Genomic DNA, 21537 nt, shown 5'->3' on the forward strand with positions numbered 1-21537 from the left:
CGCCAGCGTCGATTATTAATTGTCGTTCTAAATTGCAATTGATGACTTTATTTTTGCTGGCGCTGAGAGGAAGAAGGGACTTGAGGCGCCCTCTGGCCCACTCGGTTGTCCCCGAGCCGCCTCAGGCCGGCGGGGCCCGCTGAGGGGCGGGAGCGCTGCCCCGGCACGGCGGCCCCAGCACGGCACCCCTGGAGCCAGTCCCAGCACGGCGGCCCCAGCACGGCACCCCCGGAACCACAGCCGGGAGCTGCAGCTGCTTCTCCGGTCACTCAGAGATAACACGGCCTTAGCCGAGGTCACGGTGGTGCAGAGCTGTGACTCCTGAGGGGGAAGAATTCATGGCACAAGTGGGTCAGACAGACCCCTCTGAAGGACAGAAAAACGCGTTACTAAATGACCGCCACTGGAACACCGTGTTTTGTTTACTACATCTTGTTTACTCAACACAGCAGGCCAAAATTAAGGTATGCACAGAATTATTAACTGTGATCAGAAAAATTGAGATGTATTCTGACACAACGCCTTGTTTGCATTTCATTTATTATGTTATGACGAGACATGGTTACATGTAGGGACAGGGGAGAGCAAACTCCTCTAACGTGAACATGTGCACAAGACCAGGGTTTGTCCACAAAGCTTACTGAGACACTGCAGCCACTGAAGAGAACATGCTGGTGGCCTGTCACACAACACAGCTCCCTCTCATGTTTACATGCATGACCAAAACAACTCGGAACCTGCTCCCACAGAAAATACACTTCAAAAGATCAGTCTGTTTCCCCTTTGGCACACAGGGAAGTGCTCATGAGGGAAATACCCAGGCATACACCTGACCATGCCCGTAACAAGTAGTAACAGGAAAGTGCAGGGTAGACATTGTACACACCCAACCCCTCACGTAGCTGATCAATAAAACCCCAAACAGGCTGGTGCACTCATAGACACAGGGAAGGAAAGTGAAGTGACATTAAAAACTATTGTCTTATATTTTAGAGCCTGCCAGATTCTGAAGCACTGGGGCCAGACTTCTGGACTCTCAGCAAGAACTTGGAACAGCACTTCTGAAACTTGAAGGAAAGCGTGGTGCAGACAGGAAGGAGTAAGAACTATTGCTTTTTGCTAGTTGTAAGTACCATTATCTCATATTAACAACTGAAATAACTCTTTATTTATATTACATTAAGTAGAAGAAACATGTACCAGCCAGAGACACAGACTGCATCACCGGGTGCTCGATGCTCATGATGAAACTAAAATGACCTTTGAGAAAGCACAAACACACTTCTGCAAACACACATCATGACTGTGTTACTGTGTCACAGAATCAGGGTATGAGACCTCTATGGCTAAGCCATTGCTAGTCAGACAGAAATGCCTGTTTTACAAAATTAGCATTGAAACTATGATTACCCAACAGCACACAGCTGAATTTCACACAAGTGCATATAGCTAAGATCTGTAAAAAAATGAAGGCAGATGTTATGATGCAACAAACAGGACTAAACTTATCAAATACAGGTGCAAAACATTGGTATGACAGAAAAACCCCCACTATTAGAAGAAAGAAGTTTATAAAAATTCAGAACTTGATAAAACTAAAAGCAAGTCCTTTTCATGGGACTGTCCAGTTACAAATAAACTGCAAGGCAATACTGTTTGTTTCTTTCTCTTTTACAAATTCTCTGTTTGCAAGAGACAAATTGAAAGGTCCCTTGATTAGTTTTTCTTTGTTGTGTGTCTTTAAACGTCACAGACTTGAGTATGAAAACACACCTTCTTTCTGGAAGATCTACCAAAGTTTGGGCAGGGAAGGAGATGATTTCACCATGAATGATCCAGGAACTGGATGGGAACAACTGACTTGCTGAACAAACACAAACACCCCCTTCCCTCAGCTGTTGTCACCAACACCATGGCTCAGGCTTCAGCTTATTGCAGTATCAGTAATAGTCTGAAAGTCAGCAGTGCCTGTCCTTGAAACAAGGGATATAAAACATCATTGGGGTACCAGGATATGCTCAGTATAATGGAAGAGAAGCATGAAATAATTTCCCATATTTTGCAGTTAACTTTCAACTAGGAAACACCTTTTTTCACTGACAGCAATAGCAGCCTTAAGGGAGCAGGCAGGTTTCCTGCTCCAAGGCCTGTCTTGGATCACCAGCCACCTGTTTGTGCTTCTCTCCCTTAGCAGGGGATCTGGAACTGCAATTGCATCTAGAATTTCACTAGCCAGGAGCTTTTTGTGGAGTCTGACTCCACAATTGCCCAGCTATCAATCATAGTCTATTTTAACTTTTGTAATAGTGTTCAGGTTTGGCTTTTCGCTGCTGCTCCTTCCATGAACAGAAGTCAAGTGCTTTTTAAGAGCAGACTTGTGTTTGAAGTCCATGTCGCAGCAGTGGCACTTGTAGGGCCGGTCCCCGCTGTGGATGTTGAGGTGATCCTGCAGCGTGCTCTTGGCCGTGAAGGTCTTCAAGCACACCATGCACTGGAAGGGCCGGATCCCCATGTGCCCCCGGATGTGCCTGTTGAGATTCTTTTTCTGCGTGAATGTTTTGCCACATTGCAAGCACAGGAAGAGTTTGTGCATTTTCAGATGTCTGAGATAGTTCTCCAGGTGCAGAAAGCCCCTGGGACACTTTGGACACTGGTGCCGCCATGAGCTGCCAGAATCCTCCAGGCTCTGGAACCCATTTGCCCCACTGGAAGTTCCTTCTGGATTGTCACCAACAAAAGCCTGAAAGTGATTTCCTGGCATTTCTGTATTCCTGCTTTCAACTGTAGAGTTTATCAAGGAGTGCTGGGTTTCTGGGAAATACAGATTTGTTTTAGAGGAAGTACAAGGCTGAGGAAAATGATCATTCTCTACATTTGCCACACCCATGGAATCCATTCTGAAGATACAGATTTCATCATCCTTATAGCCGATTTCCACTGTTGATATTTCTGGGGATTTTGTGTCCTTCCTTTCTGACACCAAGCTCTGCGCTGCAGGGTGTGGGCCATCCCCATCCCCATCTCCATCTCCATCCTCCTGTTTCACGGGGTATTCTTCGTTCTCTGGGCTGTCTTCAGAGATCTCGATTATTTCACAATCTTTATCTAAAACCTCATCCCCGCTCCTTAGTTCAGCATCCGAGGAGTGGCACCCCTCAGCAGCCTGGGTACCGCTCTCCATGGAAGCGTCGATCTCCAAGTACTTGGACAAAGCCTCGGTGCACTTCTCCACGATGTGAACCATCTGCAGGTAACTCGCGGCCGTCAGGTACTTGAGCAGCTCCTTCCTCTTGACTTCCAGCGCGCCCGTGTAGCAGGAGAGCAGCAGCTTCCTGCCCACCTCGGCGCTCTGCAGGATGGTGATCCGCACCTGCCTGGACTGGTTGAGCAGGAACTGATCGCGCATGAAGGTGGAGCAGGCGGCGAAGATCACCTTGTGCCCCTGGAACTCGGTGTCGTTGATGTAGATGGACACGTCGCAGAAGAGGTTCTGCTGCCGCAGGAGGTTCATCTTTTGCAGCACGGCATCGCCCTGCTGCTCGAACTGGAAGTGCAGCACCTCCGAGTCCGCCGCCATGGCGGGGCCCGCGGGCACGGCCGGAGCGTCTGGCCGGGCTCAGCCCACTCCCGCCTCGGGCAGGACCCGCTGTCCCGGGGCTCCCGGGCCGCCCGCCGCCGGCCGCGATCCCGCTCCCCCCGCTCCCCGCCGCTGCCCGCAGCCGGTGCCGCTCCGCCGCCGGTGCCGCAGCGCCCCGGAACAGCTTCCCCGCCCGCCCCTTCCGCCCGCCCGCCCCCGGTGCGCCGTGACCGCGGTGGAAATGAGAGGCGGCGGCAGACAGAGTTAGCAGCACGTTTATTAGAAGACTTGGCACTGCTACAGCGGCTGCCGCTGGGGGAAACCGCACCGGCACCGGGGCGCGCCTCGCCCACCGTTCGGTAGAGGTAGCGACGTGTCCGCCCCCGTAAGGCATCCCGGGGAGCGGCTACCGGGGCTCCTCCTCGCCATCAGCCGGGACGCGCCGGGGGAACGGCGAAGCACCGGCCCGAACGCCGCCGGGACGAGCTGCTGGCTTCTTCACGGCCACGGGACAACGCCCGGCAGCCGCCGACCCGCCTGCTTTGGTTATCACACGTAGTGTAAGACTTTTGCCCAGTCAGTGAAGAGGTAGCTAATGCTCAGTCCATCGATTATACAATCTCAAAGGAAAGGCGTCCGTCCTGCCTTCTCACCCCTTACCAAGTCGGGAGGCACCACTATGTCTCCCTCTTTGTTTATAAAAATTAACATTTAACGTGACTTTAGTTATCCGAACAGTTTCAGTTTGTATCACATTTTGATTCTCCCTCCTCACTTTTATTCTTCCCAGTGACTCCAAAACCATAATCAGCCCCACACAAATAATTTCTACGTTATTTCAACAAAAGTTCAGCGGCAGCTAAGTTTTGCCAAAAAGCTAGGGGAGAGAAAGACTGACACTTCAAATTCATCAGTTACTAACCTGCAAAACATGTCTTCTAAGAGAAAAATAAATTAAGGAAAGACTCATCCCTGATCTATGCAGGAGGCTGTGCAGTTGCAGCACATGCTGCAGGAACACATGCTACACAAGCTACCATCACTCAGAGAAGTGGTGAGCCCAAACCTCTGGCAAATCTAAATTCTAAAAATTCCTTCTTCTATATAATATAAATAAATAAAATGCCAACTTAAAAAAATCCTAATATACTGAGGAGTTATTAAAATACTTTTGTAATAGACTTCAGTTATTTTTAGGATATGCAGGAAGTTGTACAGCACATTAAGTTGTGAGACTATCCACTTACCAGCAAATGGTATTCTACACAGTAACACACAGATTATGATAACTGCCATAGTCCTCATCTGAATATGCAGCATCAGTAGCAACAACCAACAGATCTAATCTTTCACTACTCGGGACATTGCAATGAAGACAACATTTTACATACATGGACAATTAAGTTCATCTTACTCTATAATTGAGCTGCCTCTGCATATTCCATTTATCATAATTCTCACTCCATCTTAATCTGTAATTCAGAGAAGCAGCATTAGCCAGATTTTGCTTTTCTATTACCTCTTCTATACTCTTCACTTGCCTTTCCATATAGGGGCAAATTCTCGATGAACTCTACCACTGGTGCACTCTGCATCGGCGTAGTGCCCTCAGAGCTCCAGTGTTTCTGGAGCCACACAGCATCTCCTGCACAAATCTTTTGGTCTGCACCCTTCTGCCAGGCCAAAAGCAGACATTAGTAAAAGTCACTTTTCATCCAACAGATGTGTCCATTTTCAGTGAAGAACATCTTCTGCATTTCTGCTTTTTCCTATTTATTTATGCCATGCTCTTGCCAAACACCACAGCAGCCTTTAATTGAGCAGCCCAGCAGTCTTGGCCTTCTCAGCCGTCCAAATCACCACAGCACAGGGTAGACTGAACACCTGTGCATCTTGACCAAATGACTTCTTTTGTTTCTTAGGAAACTCCTTGCCTCTTCGTATCAGCTTCAAGTCACCCACAGCTACTTCAATAAGCTGTATTCTCCTTACAGTAACATTACAGCTTCATAATTTCACAAAAACCAAAACTTTCCAGATAGACAAAACTTTCAATACTGTCCATTTTGCTGCCACGTTTTCCAGCATTTGTGCAGTTGTATTCCTTTCTGTGGCAGAAAACCATTTTCTTTTTTGTGTCCATATTCATATTGCCTTGGATTGTTCACTAGTACCTTACAGCACGTTGACCTGGCTCTGCAAGCTCTTGTTCTCCACGTCTATCTTCATTTTGACATAGCACTATAACTTATTTCCATTTAGTGAATAATAGATTATCAAAATGTTTGGACAATACAGAAGATTTTGCCTAAAGACAGAATGCAAGCGTCAGATGCAACTGTCACGGTCAAATTTAGTTCAAAAAACTCTGAAAGTGGGTGGCTTCAAGAGGAAAACAGTTCTTCCCATGCAAACCTATCTTCTACTCCAGCAACCTGAACAATAATTTAAAAAGTCTCAAATAGTTAGACTTTAGGCCTAAATATATTTGCTACAACTTGAAAGATGAATGCCCTGATGTAATTTCCTTTGCTTACTTCATAGCTGTCCATGTAAGAGTTCGTGTAACAGTCAAGTGCAGTAGTTCAAGAACTCAATTGCAAAAACTGATTCACAGAATCACCTTCTTTTTCTGCTTCAAAGTATGTGGATTTCTGAAAACGTTCTGCAACATTAACTTGTTTTAACGTCCATCAGTGTAATATCTGCGTAAGGAAATCCTGACTTCTACACACACAGAACTGAAGAGCAAGACCAACTTTTGATAATGACATACACAACACTTTTTGCTCTACACACCTTTGGTCATACCTGTTTACATTTTTAACCATACAATAGCAGCCTTTCACCCCCACCCCTCATTCAAACACACCAACAGTACTATGTTTAGGTAGGAAGCATAATCTCAGCCTCACGGCAAACCTTGTGGAAAAGAGCTGCACTGGAAGAAATCCTTATTCCTAACACAAACAGCAGTTCTCTGCCGAGGATCAGCCATTTGATTATTAGTCTATGCTACACTTCAGTACTAACAGTGCTGTTCTACTGGGAATGGTGTGCCTCAGATAAATTAAGCTTCTTTCAGCCTGCCTGGGATACTGATAATTCCATAGCACTTCTGAGAAGCAGCATGGTGTAATCCCAGAATCCCAATTAACATGCCATTCCCGCTACATTTGATGTTTAAGGCGGTATACAAGAGGTATTGCTGAGTACAGTCAATAGCTGATATATTAACCTATAGAAATTGTGCTACCTATACCTCATCCTAGGATCTGTAAAACACTAACGGTCACTTCAAAAAAGTTCAAGAAATCAAAAAAATTTATGTTAAGTTCTTATAGCAGGTATTTTTGTTTAAAGTTAAGTGACACGTGGCCCTTATTAGACATCAAGGAGAGACATACAAGAACTAAGGAAGGAAAAAAGCAAAAAAAAGTCGTGGAGTTGTTACACATTGCAGCTTTAAAAAGATTATTTTCACAGTGTCAAAAAGCAGTATTTCTCCACTCCAGCTTTGCTCTAAACCCAACAGCTGTTGTGGTTTGTGATGCAAAACTTACGGAAGATGGAGGATAACTTTTAGCTTTGAAGTGTTTAGCTTGTCTCAGTACATGCACTGGCGAGTGCCCTTTAAAAATCCCAGGGATGCCAGCATAAGAACAGGTCACATTTGCACTCCAGGCACCAGCCTCTCACATTCCAGAGCTGCAATTTATCCTCAGTTTGAACAGCTCTATGCAATGATCAGCTAACCCTGCCAAATCATTTAGGGTTTCATCTTTTCATAATGCATGTTGAGGTTAAAAACCCTGAGAGTTTTTAAGAGAGCATTGATTGGCAGCAGAAGTTTCTTGAAATAGGTTTAGAAAGGGCAAAAAAGTGACACAAAAATACTTCATTTCAACTGCAGGAGTCTAGGGGTAAGATCAGAGAAAGGTAATTTTAAGAGGTAAGTTTAAATTTGAGTATATGGAGTGTTTTCAGTTATCCAGTGCCTTTAAAAAAAATATTGGGTTATCTCACACACTTGTCCTCTTTGCTTTCCTCCATCTGCCCAGCCACAGAGAGGCCTCTAACTGCACAGCAGATGGTTTACTTGCAGCCCACAGCAACAGTCTTTCAAAAGGTGTTAGTCTTGAGTCTCCTAATCAGAGAGAAATGAAACAATTAACCCCTTAATCCACAGTAGAGACATAGACAGAAACCTGAAGGAGGATTGCTATTCACAGAAAATATCAAGTAAGACTAAGAGCGATGGCTGAAGACCTGCCAGGTTTTGCAATCCAACCATCTGTAGCCTTTCAGGGCACACCACTAGTTTAGGGAAGAAGCCAAACCAACGGTTGGCTCCTCTCAGTCACGATCCCTACACAGGGCGAGTTTTAATTGCTTAATTGACGCAGGTACTATCATTTCTTAAACCGAGCACGGCCTGAGGCAGCTTCCCTGCATCCAGTACCTGGCTGGCATCAGCCTGCTGGCAGACCTTACTGTCTGTAGCAGCGCTACACGTGAACGAATCGAAGTCCACCGTTATGTCTTGCACGTTTCTTTCATTGGCATTGTCAAAGCTGTTTTTACCATGCAGCTGTTTGAGGTGTTTCCTCAGAACGGGCTTATGCGCAAAGACCATGTCACAGTAGTTACACTTGTGGGGCTTGTCCCCACTGTGCAGGTTGAGGTGGTCCTGTAAGGAACACTTCTGAGAGAACGTTTTCCCACAGATCTTACATTGGAATGGTTTGATGCCTGCGTGCACTCTCATGTGCCGGTGGAGATTGCCCTTCTGAGTGAACGTCTTGCCACAGAGCAGACACATGAATAGTTTATGCATCTTTAAGTGGTTAGCATAGTTTTCCAGATGCCGAAATACTCTTGTGCACTTTGGACACTGATGGTGCCACTGGAGGCCTTTGTCTATCCCTCGGTTGTTAGGCCCAAACATATCTTTAGAGGCCAGGATGATGTTATCGCTGCCGGCGTACGAAAGGGCATAGTTGTGGAGGTGGTTTTGCTCTATTTCACTTGCTCTGTTCTCAACAGTGGAGTTGATAAGAAAGTGTTGAGGCTCTGAGGAATGCAGCGCAGTTTGTTCAGAAGAAATAAACTGATTCTGATCCTTCTTATTCCTAACTTCTGATACCTCCCCAATGGACTCCACCTTGATGATCTGGATATCGCCATCCTCCATGTCCATGCTGTCTTCTGAAGGCTGAATACAAGGCGAGTCCTGCTGCAGAGAGTCATCGTCTCCCTGATGCTCCTTCAGCTCAGAAGAGTCGCTTTGCTGTTCGCACTCTTTGCTCTCCAGCGGCTGCTTGGGTTTGATGAACTTCCACAGGGCCTGGGTGCACCGCTCCACGATGTGGCTCATCTGCAGAAAGCTCGCAGCAGTCAGGTAGTTCACCAGTTCCATTTCAGGGAACTCCAGAGTGCCACTGTAGCAAGAGAGAAGCAGCTGCCTCCCCACTTCTGAACTCTGCAGGATGGAGATTTTTACATCTCTGGAGTCGTTCAGTAAGAACTGATCTCTTAAAAAAGGAGAGCCAGCAGCAAAGACAATTTTATGCCCGTGAACTTCAACATCATCTATATGGACCACGACATCACAAAACTTGTTTTCTTCCCTCAGTTTGTTCATTTTCTGTAACATTGAATCTCCATAGTTGTCAAACTTGAAATGAAGAATATCTGATCTTTCTGACATTTTGGCACACCTAAGGAAAAGCAGCAGAGAAAAATCCAAACAATGAGTACTTTTTGTTTTCTAAAAGGTAGGTTAGAAAGATTTAAAGTAATAATATAAAGTGGCTGTTTATCAGCCATTATGTTTTTTTATCCTAGGTACACAATGAAGTCCATTACAAGTAAGAAAAAATTCAAGTTTATATCTCATATTACAACAACTTTTGCATTTTTTTAATGTAATGAAGCCTGAATATTAAGTGGAGGTGCTATGACGAAAATTCTACTGAAGCAATACTCCTAAAGAGTTAGGATGTAAAGGGAAACTCTATTTTCAGCAAGCTTTGGGTTTTGCAGCACTGGGTTGAACACATTAGATTGTCTTTTGAATTCTCCTGCAGGAGCTGGTTTTTTTTTGTGTTGTTTTGGCTTTTCCTAAGATTACAGTAAAAAATCTTCACAATGGCCTCCACTAGGCTCCCTGTTTTGAATACCTGGGGAATAAAGGAAGCCTTGTGTCTAGTCCTGTTCCTTGGAAGATCACTTCTCTAGGAAGTTTGTTCTTGTTTTGATAGGACTTGGAATGAAGAACAGCAGATCTTCCATAAACCAAATACCGTTCTTTTGTCTTTCAACAGTTGCTTAACAATTTATAAGACTACACTGATTCTGGATGCAATACTGCTCACACAATCCTGCCAAAGCACTAGGATTGCAGGAAGTGAAGAAATAACAGGAGACTAAATGATGCAAGATTTGGTCAGATAAAATTACAAAACAAAGCAAAACTTACACCTCCCAACTATTACAAATACCACATAAAGCTCAAAAGGAAGCTTTGAAGTTTATAGATAAAAGCAGATACTGCTCTCTTGGGGCATGAAGTGTCAGCTGAGTGTACACACAAGAATGGCATTGTGCCCACACGAGACAACTATTCAAAGAATATTTTTGGAAGCATCTGTCAATAATCAGGGCTTTTTCAGTTTGCAGCTCATACAGCATTTGGAGACACGATCTCCTCATTGATCACCCCCATCAAGCATATCTTCCAGTGTATGGCATGCAAAAATTAGGATTTCAGAAGACTTCAAAAACCAGGAACCAGGGAAAGTTTGGAAGCAGGGGGGGCATCGTTCTGCACTACAACCAGTTCCGCTGAACCTGCAGAACCCAGTCTCTCAGTCACCTTCAGCACTGCCTGACCGACCCCATATCTAGGGCTGAAAGCTTAATTTTAAGAGGCAACAGCCTTTGGCAAATATAAACGACAGGAACAGATCATCCTGATAGACCTTCAGTGAATTTTACACATTATCAAACTGGTTCTTTTTGTGTTTTCTCTGGACAGTGATGAGGGAAATCCAATTGTGGGTCTGTTTTTTCCACCTTGGAAATTCATACAATACGAATGCAGTTAAAGCACCCACACTAAAGTTACACTGTGCTGTTAACCACAGCTATTCCAGCCATTCAGCCCATCTTTGGCAGATTGCAAGAGCCACATCGTGAGAAACTGTGCATCGAAAAGTTGTGACTTGCCTTAGCACACGTTCAGTTTCAACTACTACTGATCTCCAAGAGAAAAGAGCATTAAATGAATCCCAAACCCGTTATCTCGGGGGGGTGGCAGACCAAGGCAAGCTCCCGTCGGACGCGCAGGGCTCCCCGTTGGAAGCACGTGCTTCCTCGGCCTTTACCGACCGCGGATCGGCCCGGCCCCCGCATCCCGGGGCCCGGGAAAAGAATATTCCAGCCCAGCTCAGCCGGGAGCCCGCGCAGCATCCCCTAACAATGTGAACGCGGTGCCCTTTGCGAGAGCGGGAGAAGCCGCTGTCCGCGCCAGGCCCGGCCCCGCGGGAGGAACGGAGGGAAGGGGCAGGTACCTGTAGCGTCGGGCCGCGTCCCCGCGCTGGCACCCGCGGCCGCTCCTGCCTCCGGCTACGGACCTAGAGAGGGGAGGAGACCCGCCGTGAGCCGCCGCCCCAGCGCCGGGCCGGGCCCGGCCGCCCGCCGCGCCCCCCGGGCGGCCCCGCGCCCCGCCGCGCCCCCGGCCGGGCCGGGCCGCCCTCCGAGCGCGGCCTGCGGGGGCAGCGGGAGCCGCGGGCCGCTCCGCGCCGCGCTCCGGGGCCGCCGCCCGCGCCCCGCCGGCCCGCCGGGACCTACAGGCGCCACCGCAGCCCAGCACCGCGACTCGGAACCGCATTGTCCGCCCGCCGGAAGAGCCGCGCCCGGAAGGACCGGCGGGGCCGCCCCTCCGCCCGGTCACGTGGGGCGGCGGCGGCCCAGGCCCGGCACCGGGAGCGGCGGCGGCGGCGGCGGCCGGGGTAGGTGCGGTTCGCGCTGTCCGCCCCGTCCCTGCCGCGCTCCCGCGGCGCTGCCCCGCCGCCGCTCCCTCCCGGTGTGCGGGAGCCGGGGGCCGTCCTGCGCTCCGCTGCCGCCGGGTCCCTCCCTCGCCCCCGGGGCCGCGTCCCTCGCCCGGCGCGGTGCCTCCCCGTCCCCTCTGCCCGCAAGGGCCGCGGCCTCGGCGGCAGCGGGGCCGTGACACCGCCCCGGGTCCCGCAGGGCCGGGCCGAGTCCTGGGGCAGGCGGGGGCGCCGGGCCCGGCCCGTCCTCCCCAGCCGCGGGTGTTGGGGACAGGGACCCCCCGCCTCGGAGCGCGTCCCGGGGCCGCCGGCTTCCCCCGCATCCCACCCCGGGCGGCGCGGGGCTGACACCGACGGACCGGCCGGGCACCGCTTTCCCTCTCCGTGTCGCGGGGTGTCGGTTGTTGCCTGTCGCTTCCAGGTGGATCCCAAAATGTGGCATTTCGTTGCGTGCAGGAATCTTTATTTGGTTCATGTACCATAAGTTCTGTGTTTTTTGCGGGTTTTATCCTTCTTGTTGTCAAGGAAGTGCTTCTTTCAGTTAAAATGTCCCCAGTAGATAATTTTTAAGGACTGGTTGTGTCTGTTTGGAGTGAAAATTAAGTACAAACAGATTGTGCGAAGTTGGATTAAAAACACTTATCAGCAAAAATTAAGTGGAAATGGAATTGCTGGAAGTAAAGTTGGTGGTTTATCTCTGTATAGATTTGCCTGATCGTTTTGGGGGAGAGAAGGAGAAGTAGATAAAGTATTCAGGAGAGGTTTGGAGAGAAGGAAAAAATCATGTGAGAGGTTGGCAGAGGAAAAAGGTTGTGTTTATTTCTTGAATACAGAGTGGAGAACAGGTAGGGCATAGAGGTATGGCTTGATCTGCGTTTCAGATTTTGTTTTACTTACAGGTTCTGTTAAAGCCCAACTCGATAGGATTTCTGAGACTTTTGGCTGCTTAGAAAACATGTTATTACAGGAGTTGCCCGCTGCTGTTTGACTTGCAGAAATGCTGTATTCTTTTTAAAGGCCTCTACTTAAAAGGTCAAGGACCTGAGCAAACTTATTTTTGTGTACACAGTAAACAAATTAACCAGTGGAGCTTGGCATAGGGGTTTCCTTCCAATTTCCAGCCCTAAGTGCAGGCAGTGTTAGTAGCACACACGAAATGTAACTCCTTTTTTCTTGCTTCTTCCACTGCGTATTTTTAAAGCGCTCTGGTTGTCTGGTGAGCGTAGCTCCCTGTTAGTGTTTGTATCCTAATGAGAGCAGCTCCAGCAGTACATGGAGCATCTCCCCAGAGTTTGTTTAGCTGCTGGCTACCCTGGCTCCCTCCCAGCCTGCAGCCCTGCTGGGTCCTGGCTGCACGCTCTGAGATGGGGCTGGTGCTGGGGAGCGGCAGCTGCGGCGCGTGGATGAACCGACTGCTCACGGTTAATTCATTCCAGCAGCATTCCTGTGCTGGGCTGGCTGAGGCCGTGTCAGCATTTCTTTTATAAACTGCAGTTTCCCAGGACGGGCTGCTTGTTTCTGGGATGGGGAATTTACTGATTACAAGAGCCTAAAATTAGGGTTTTGTTCTCTGCCAGATAGTTCAAATTCGGATTGAAAGAAAAATCATGTTGGCAATAGCTATCAACCTGTTAAAGATTGTTAACAGAGATTGCATTAGCTTAACTCTTGTGTTTTATCTGATGCCTGGTTTTGCATACAGTGTCTAGTGATTCACTCTTCTTCCTGAGATCTGTGAGGAGAGGGGTGGAATTAGAGACACCATTATCTCCCAATAACAATATCTTTTTTCTTTCTGGCTCTTGAAATTAGTGGAAACATCTGTGCCTGTCAGTGTGTTGTAAAATGAAAGGAAAAGTTAGACTTGTAGTTGTTATTTTTTATTGATTACTCTTTAGTCATCCTAAATCTGTATTTTCACATGCAGTATTCCTCTGGCTTTCCTGCTTCATTTTGAGTGCCAAGGGCTTCTTGTTGCATTTGAGGGTATGTGTTGCACAGGGAAGGTGGGTAAAGGTCTGACATGATTAAGCAGACTAATCATGTGATATGTGAGAAGAAAAAAGATTGCTACTGATTGCTTCTATACTGCTTGGGGTTTTTTTTTTTCCCAGAGCTGTGATAAAACACAGGCATTGACCTGGAGTGTTTCCAGGCTTTTTTCAGGACTTGCAATGTATTTTAAAACAACAGGTGTGCACCAGGTGAATTGTACGGGTAGAAAAACCCACAGCTGTGCAAGGCTGTAGGAGCTCAGTCTTACAGCATGCTGGGTTCTCTGTTACAGCACAGCTCTGCAAAGTGCTCTGTAAAAGCCTCTGAACTCTGCCACAAATTCCACTGTTCACCCACACTAAGATGCTAATGATGAACACTTGCAAAGCAGAACTTTGTATCTTTAAACTGAACCATACTGGATTTGTTGTTAAACTGAGCATAGAGCCAGAGGAATAGAAACAGAAAATACATTATATTGAGGTATTTCAGCCACCTCAGTGTCTTTTCAGCATGTCACCTTCTCATTTTCCATGATTTTTAACACTATTCTTGGTGGTTTCATGTTTTGGAGGATAGAGGATATAAGTTTGTTTTGCATGCCAAGCTTTCTGACTTTGCTTTTTATGGCAAATGAATTACTGCTCTTCAGTAATTTAGTTAATATTGCTGTAGTGTTCTTTATCTAGTGCATTCTGCATCAGATATATTGGAACTTTGTGGAATCACTTTAGGAACTGCAGCTGAGGTAAAAAGCTGAGAAAGATATGAATGGGGAAAAAAACCTTTTCCTCTCTGGTTTGCATACCTGTTCTCATGCTTATTCTCTTTTCTGCCCTGGGAACCGAGAACTTATTTTTGTGTTGCATTTCCCTGTAAATTCCGTGCTAAGGATGCTACATCTGCTGTTGACTCTCAGGTTGAAGAAGTTCATGCCTGAAATATTGATTTTTCCACTCACCCTCTGTCTTTTTGTGTGGCCATGGCTGTTCTAAGCACCAGAAATTATTATGGGTATTCCTTGGAACTGCAGTGAGCCTAGCTGTAGTTACAAGTGCTGTGCTTCACTTGTTGCACCTGTCCCAGGGTGGCATTCAAGCCCCAGCCTCTTCCAGTGATGTAAAATTGAAGGTTTTCTGGTTTTCCTTTTTGCTATATGCTGTTTGCTCTAAGCTCTTTTAAATTCATTCTGGCAGAACTTTGAAGGAAAACTTTGATCACAAATCAAAGTCAGGTGTCAAATATTTGGGAAAGGGAGGGAAAGTAAAAGATAAATGTTTTATAAATGTGTGTAACTAATCTGAACTTTTGATAGGCTTGCTTTCCAGTTGTTCAAGATTTTAATCGTGGTGAATGGGGTCTCTGCTCTTCCTCTGCACATTATCTTGAGTAGAGAGTGAGGTGTAACAGCAGTGAAGGGGAATTTCACAGAGAACCAGAATTTTAAGTAAAATTGAAAGCAGTGACCCAAGAGCCAATCATGCTGACTCTCATTTTGCAACTTCTCCAACAGTTTGTTGTGTGAGGAGAGGCCAGAACACCCATTTAATTACACAGATGAGCAAGGAAAGAGGGTGGTAGAAGTTTGCCTCTCTGTTCATGTTTTACCCAGACACTGTCTCCTGTGGAGCTTAAAGACACCTTCAGGCAAACACTGCCTTATTGTGGTGTAGTTTTGTGTCAGGAGCTAAACTGTGCTGAATTCAAAAGCTCCTATTTTATTTATGCTTAAACAGACCAAAGTCTCTTTCCATGATAGGGATGAGACACTGGCTTTCTGAGGGACATCAAACCTTGAGCTCTGTGCTTGGCTGAGGTTTTTGGTGCTGAGCTGTGAGCAGAAAGCTTTGGGTCTCAGACCAATTGCAGGCATTGCTGAAGAGCACTGTCACTGCTGCTGTGTGTTCTTGGGGTTTGATTCCTGAGCCACATGTAATTGCTCTGCTGGTCTTTGATGTGTGCCCTTCTAGGCTGGCCCTTATTTTAATGGGCTTGGAGGCTCTGGTGGGGATTCTGCCATTGTGAGCTTTCTGACTCAGGGAAAATGATCCATGTAGGAGCCTCTATGGAACAAAGTGATAGCCAGGAACGGAGGAAATTAAATCCATGCAAAGCAAAGTGTGAGGATATAGAAATTTTGGTTAACTTCAGGCAATATTTTAATATTTGAAGATTACTTTTGCACCTCGAGTGTTTGAGCATTAATGCAATGAACCCCTGTGGCTGATTCCAGCACAGCTGGGTGTCTGAGCTTTGCTTGCTGCTACATCAAAAGCTTCTCTTGGTTGCCTGCTCCACTGTCCCCTTTCCTGTGCTCTCCTATCTTGTGTAATTTCATGAGACTTCACTGTAAGGCTGGCAGAGTTGGGCTGGTTGGGACTTCGTCCTGGTGTTGCAATTGTGTTGTGACACTGCTGTGGGGTTGGCTGGGCTGGCTGTGGCCCAGGATCCACGTGGGGTTTGTTTACACCTCCCTATGCCAGACAGGAGCTGGTAAAGCACAGGAAGCTTTTTATTGAGCTGAAGGTGATGTTGGGGAGAGGTGTCACATTGAAACACTTGGGAAATAGGAGAAATTAGCACTTCAAGACAGACAGACTATACCAAAATAAAGTGCTAAAGTGAACCTTGCCTGGATGATCTTTACAGCTGGTTGTGATCAAAGTCTGCTCCTCTACTCCTGCTGTCAGTGTGGAAGATGAGTTTGCTCTGTTTGAATGAAAACAGTAAAGCCAAAGGGGTATATAGTGTTTGATGCTTATTTTTAGTCTGTGTTTCAAGATCTTTGATTTAGGTATTTTCAGAGATCTGTGTCTATATAGATGGTGCAATATGGAACTTCTATAGAAATGTTTTAAAGTGAATTCTTAAAACAAAGGCATCTTTAACAGTAAGAATTCTCCCCTACCTTTGAGATACTTGTGAGTAATACCAGTGTGTAGAACTTCTCAAAATGCCTACATTTACCAGCCAGTAATTCCCACTGGAAGTCAGTGGATCCTAAAATGGTTTTGAAAAGGATATCTAAGTACCACACACGATTTTGAAAATAAATCAAATAATCACAGGTGTGTTGTCATTCATGAACAAACCATATCCATTCTTCCTCTTACACTCTGCTTCAGTTCTCTGAAACATGTTGCAGGATCACTAAGTGATGAGATTGATAATTGGTTAGAAGTTGTCCTCCTGGCAGACTTCATGTTGTATTGGTGGTAGTGGGGAGGGCATTGATAGGAATAAAAGCAGGCTTTGCTATTTCTGGTGCATTGTTCTGGTTCAGGCAGGAATGCTGTGGGCTGTGCCAGGTCTCTGTTGTTTGGCTGTGCTGTTGGAAGCCAGGTTGGGATGGTGCTTCCAGGTTGGAAGGCAAAACTGGAGGCTGAAAAAGCATTTGAGTTTGATTATGTTTGGGAGTTTGTAAAGACCCAGGCCTTTGAGATAACGGTATATTTGGGTTTCTGAGAAATTTAATCCCCCATTTTTATCACAGCAGTCTGTTTTGAGCCATGGATTCTGGGAATCTGTGCTGTAGAGTTCAAGGTGTGCAGCTGAACTTCACCTTTTGTTCTTTTCTTCAAATGCCTCTCAGTGCCAGTTCCAGCTTTTTAAAATCCTCTGTTGGCTCTGCTTCTCAGTACTGAGCCAGCCTACGCTGTTCTTCCTGCTTCTTGGAAGTCTTTGCTTTTATTGCTCCTTATAGTACAGAAAATTCAGTGTAGATTCATAAACTGCTCCATGTCCCAAGGTTTCAGAGCAAAATATCAGGAGTTAGGTCAAACTCTTGCTTGGGGGAAAAGAACATGACTGCAGCATACAGTGAGCTCTGATAAATAAAAGTAATTTTTGTGTGAACATAGGTGAAGGCAGGTATTAATTGAAGGAAGTAAATGGACTTTATTTTGCTGGCCTTAATTGTCAGCAAGTGGAGTGTATGTATGGAGGGCCCTATTTTGTGTGATGTGTAGAAAGTGGTGACTGACATAACCATGAAATACTGCAGAGAGTTTTGTTAACTTCCCTTTTGTGAGCTGTGGAAAGCAGTGCTGTGCTAGCATGTGCTGCTTAGCAAGATGAGGGCAGGACTTTGAGTGTGCACTGAGAGAGGAGTTGGAGCTTGGTTGTGCTGTCAGATGAGTTAGTTTTTATAATTAGTCAGCAGGTTTCTGAAAAGAAACATTTGAGCATTTAGCATGGAGTTTTATATAAGTATTTTTATGATTTTTGTTTTTCAGGAGTTTATAACATATTTAATCTCATTCATGAATCGAACTTCCTTTTTAAGTCATGGATGACAAGGCTTCTGTTGGAAAAATCAGTGTCTCTTCAGACTCGGTATCCACTCTTAACAGTGAAGATTTTGTCTTGGTTTCCAGGCAAGGGGATGAAACACCATCTACAAATAATGGTAGTGATGATGAAAAAACAGGACTGAAGGTAAGAACCAATAACCTGAGTTTGTTCCCTGTTCTTCTAAATCAAACTAACCATAGAGAGTTTAAAGAGGGACTTCTTTGTTGTGGAAAACTTGACAGAAGGGAGAACGTTTTCAAGAACCAGTTTTGTCAGTAATTTCTTCACTGCTGATGTCAGAAGTGGTAATTAGGTTTTGAGTAAGAGCTCTCTCCATCACTAGCTGTGGGTTTTTTCCCACTTTGCAGAATTCTTCCTAAAGTGCTTAGGAGGAAACAGGCTGATTGTCAAGAACGTGGAACTGTGATTTTTTCATAGCTTTCAGGTGGAAAGCAATATTAGCATACATGGATTTGACTGTATCTGTTAATTCAAAGATACACTGAAGTTTTCCCCAATGTGAAATGTTCTCTTTAAGAAACGTAGAAGAGTGCTTATAACTAACAACTTGGCATGAATCAGAGAACACAAGCTCTCTGTGAAAGGCTTGTGAGAGCTGGAAGGGCACTGGCATCTTCTCACTTGTAAAAGTGCTGTTCTGAAAAGAGACCCTTGACACCCTCTACGTTTTTTTTTGCTACTTAGAGCAACATTCATTCCAATTTGTATTTCAGCAGTTTTTAAGAAAAGTGGCACAAGTAAGGTAATCACTCCAAATTCCATCACTTTAATATGTTGAAAACTGGATCTTCCCTAGAGTGAGTTGAGTTAATGTGTTCTTTTGGGAGATGGAGATATTCCACTATGGGAAGAAACTGATGTCTGTCTGCAGCTGCATCTCTGTCTTTAAAGATGATAAGAAGTCCTGTGTTCTGCCTGTTGGACCGGGTGCTCCTCTTTTCCCTTGCAGTAGTTGTAACAGAGACTTTATCGAACATTTCTTCATGCTTTTGCTCTTCTTGCTTTTACCTCCCAACTGCTTTGTTTGTTTTTCTTGTGTTCCTTTGAGTCTGGGGCAAGACATTCTGTTATAGTGGCTCTTTTCTCTTGCTTAAGACTTCAAATAAATTCTATCAGTTAAGAGTCTCAAAACTGATCTTTTGCTTAATCTGGTAAAAAAGTTCATGTACGTTTTACGGTGGTTGTGGAAGGTCACTTTGCATCATAGAATAGTCTAAAAAACATAAACATTTCTTGAGCATGGAGCCTGGTGATCTGTGAAACCTGCTGTAAGGCTGTGGCCTCATGCTTGTCTTTCTTAATGCTGCAAATACCAGCAGCATCAAGATCAGGATCAGCATCAATACTTAGGAATTCAGAGTAGTCTCACAGTGGTACTTACCTTGAGAATACTTCTGTGGCAGTGTCTGTAATCAGCTCCTGAAGCATCGTTTGAGAGCCCAGAAGACTTAAGTCAACCAGCTTCTCTGTTCCATCCTGTTATCCCCAACGAAAATTTGGAGGCATGAAATGTCATAGTCTGCAACAGTTCTTGCTCCACATGGGAGCTATTTGTATCACTGTTTGCTTCCAAAGTGGTTTATGAAATGCTGGCTGCAGGTGTGCTGTTTCTCTTGATGAGGAAGGAAGAACATGAGCTCTGCTGCCTCCTGATCATCAGTTGTAAAATTAAATTATGCTGTTCTCTAGTTTGGCACTGAATGCCACAGAGCTTTGCAGGTCTTAAACTTCTTTATGAATTTGGAGCCTGGACTGAGCACAAGCCTTGAACAAAGTGATTCACCTTGAACCTTTCAGTATTCCAGTGTGGAGAGCACGTGCTGTTGGTTATTGTCTGCAATCTGAGTGATTAATGGCAATTTTCTGTCTTAAACAAGAAATACAGTTTGCCTGCTGTCTCTGCTTTCTAGTGTTGTTCCTGTGTCTGCTCATGCCCACTGGCAGTGGGACTGGGCTGGGTTTAGGAAAGCTTTGCTGCTGGAGCACAGTGTGGAGCAGGAGTTCTGAGTTCCCTGGCACAGCGAGACCTCTCCCAGCAGAGGTGGCAGCACATGCGTCAGGAGAGGGGAATAAATCACAGTTCTGATAAATCCCCTGGTGTGCTAAGGGAAGTTTCCTACCTCCAAGTAGCAAATTTCTACTTCTACTTAAGTAGAAATCCCTCCTACTTAACCTTAGTTAAAGATGAAGTAAAATCAGTTTTGAGTTCAGTGAGAAATGGACAGAGCCATGATCAGGGTAGCGGTTTCTTTGTTCAGCCTCAAGCCCTGCTCAGGTGCAGCTGTTACTGTTCCCTCCTGCCCTTGGTTCTGCCAGGCTGGCTCTGGTTTTGGGGCTGTAGTTGGGGTTGGGTTTCAGGCACATTTACACCTTTGTGTGCCCTGTTCCCCTGATGTGGGGAATCCAAATGGGTGCATAAGAACCTTTAGTTGATGTGAAGTTAACCTTGGTTTGTGTTTTAGGCCTCGGTGTGCAGGCAGCTGGTTTGTTGCACTTAATTTTTGGGGCTATGAGAACAGCAGGGCTCTTCTAGTCCAGAAGTGTGGTTACTGTGCCTTTTAAAATTCTTTTTGAGGGTAGTCTGGGCTAAGAAGGAAAGCTTTCTTGGAGAAATTAGTTAAAATTGCTTTTTAAATGGGGTTTTGATGATGATGTTTTAGAATATCTATGAGATGGGTTTTTTATTTTTACATGCCTATTTTCTGTAAACAACTTGAATTTGTGTTTTACCTGTCACTACTATTTTTGGGAAATTTTATTTTCAAGATCATGTTTTATAGATGTAACATCTAGATATGTTATTCATACTGATTATTTTACCAAATAGAGTAGATTGCAGTTCAGATTTTTTGGCTTTTAATCTTGATAGAACAGAACATTTTTCATGTGCATGTTATATTAATACCAATACAACATGTAGTTCTCACTGGATATGAATTTTTCATCTTCCTTTCCCAAACCAAAGTCTGTTGACTGTGAGGAAAGCTGTATCAGATGCAGTTTTTTACCAGAATGAATTTTAACTTCAGGTTTCATAGAGAACAGGCTCTGTAAACTAGAAGTTACTCTAGGTTTTTTGATATATAGCCTTTGAAGGGACTGACAGGACACTATAATTAATTAATTCTATTTTGTTGCAAAACATATAAACTCCATACAGTAAAGGAACGTGGTGCATCTTCCATCATCATCATCATCCATCATCATCTTTCTGATGATTGTATGCAAAGACTTGAATAATAAACATGATGCTTGAAAGCCTTCTGCCTTTGATGACCCCATGCTTGTGCAAGATTTTTCCACAATGAATCACGGAAATTAATACTAAAATTGTTGGGAGGAAAATGGCAATATGTGGATTTCTGTGTCTAGTTGCAGGTTACAGCTGCCTCCCCCTGTGGGTGTACAGCTGAGCAAGGCAGTTACGCTGTCCTGCTCCTGGCAGGTGACCACAGCACAGGAGTGTATTTTAATCTGTACAAAAAGTGACATTCTGTTTGTGGCAATTTCAAGAGCATAAATGTCTCTTATTGTTTAGATTCTGTGGTAAAAACAGTCACTAGATTATTATTTTTTGGGCTAGTTGAATAGTTTGGT

At 45.3% G+C, this 21537-nt stretch overlaps 3 protein-coding genes across 5 annotated transcripts in view; 1 reads left to right on the forward strand and 2 right to left on the reverse strand.

Moving 5' to 3' along the window:
- Window positions 1-302: 302 nt before the first annotated feature.
- ZBTB6 (zinc finger and BTB domain containing 6) lies at window positions 303-3658 on the reverse strand. The gene has a single exon (XM_058038153.1). The coding sequence runs from the start codon at window positions 3575-3577 to the stop codon at window positions 2276-2278; it is 1302 nt and encodes a 433-aa protein (XP_057894136.1). The 5' UTR covers window positions 3578-3658; the 3' UTR covers window positions 303-2275.
- Window positions 3659-3834: 176 nt separating this feature from the next.
- ZBTB26 (zinc finger and BTB domain containing 26) lies at window positions 3835-11201 on the reverse strand. The gene is made up of 2 exons (XM_058038152.1): window positions 11152-11201; window positions 3835-9297 (listed from the first exon to the last, which is right to left on the reverse strand). The coding sequence occupies exon 2, from the start codon at window positions 9285-9287 to the stop codon at window positions 7971-7973; it is 1317 nt and encodes a 438-aa protein (XP_057894135.1). The 5' UTR covers window positions 9288-9297; window positions 11152-11201; the 3' UTR covers window positions 3835-7970.
- A 334-nt stretch (window positions 11202-11535) lies between these two features.
- RABGAP1 (RAB GTPase activating protein 1) overlaps window positions 11536-21537 on the forward strand; it is a 60691-nt gene continuing 50689 nt past the window's right edge. The window contains exons 1-2 of one of the 3 annotated variants that reach the window (XM_058038150.1): window positions 11536-11592; window positions 17865-18063. In XM_058038150.1, the coding sequence (XP_057894133.1) occupies window positions 17914-18063 (150 nt within the window). In that variant the 5' untranslated portion in view covers window positions 11536-11592; window positions 17865-17913. Of the gene's footprint in view, window positions 11593-17861; window positions 18064-21537 lie in introns of all 3 variants that reach the window. The other 2 variants (XM_058038149.1, XM_058038151.1) reach the window with 2 other exon arrangements.

Source organism: Melospiza georgiana, chromosome 20, assembly GCF_028018845.1.
Source record: "Melospiza georgiana isolate bMelGeo1 chromosome 20, bMelGeo1.pri, whole genome shotgun sequence".
Lineage (NCBI taxonomy): Eukaryota > Metazoa > Chordata > Aves > Passeriformes > Passerellidae > Melospiza > Melospiza georgiana.

Bases quoted from the DNA above. Each gene is read 5' to 3' on its own strand.
- ZBTB6 (XM_058038153.1), bottom strand. From the start codon at position 3,577: ATGGCGGCGGACTCGGAGGTGCTGCACTTCCAGTTCGAGCAGCAGGGC.
- ZBTB26 (XM_058038152.1), bottom strand. From the start codon at position 9,287: ATGTCAGAAAGATCAGATATTCTTCATTTCAAGTTTGACAACTATGGA.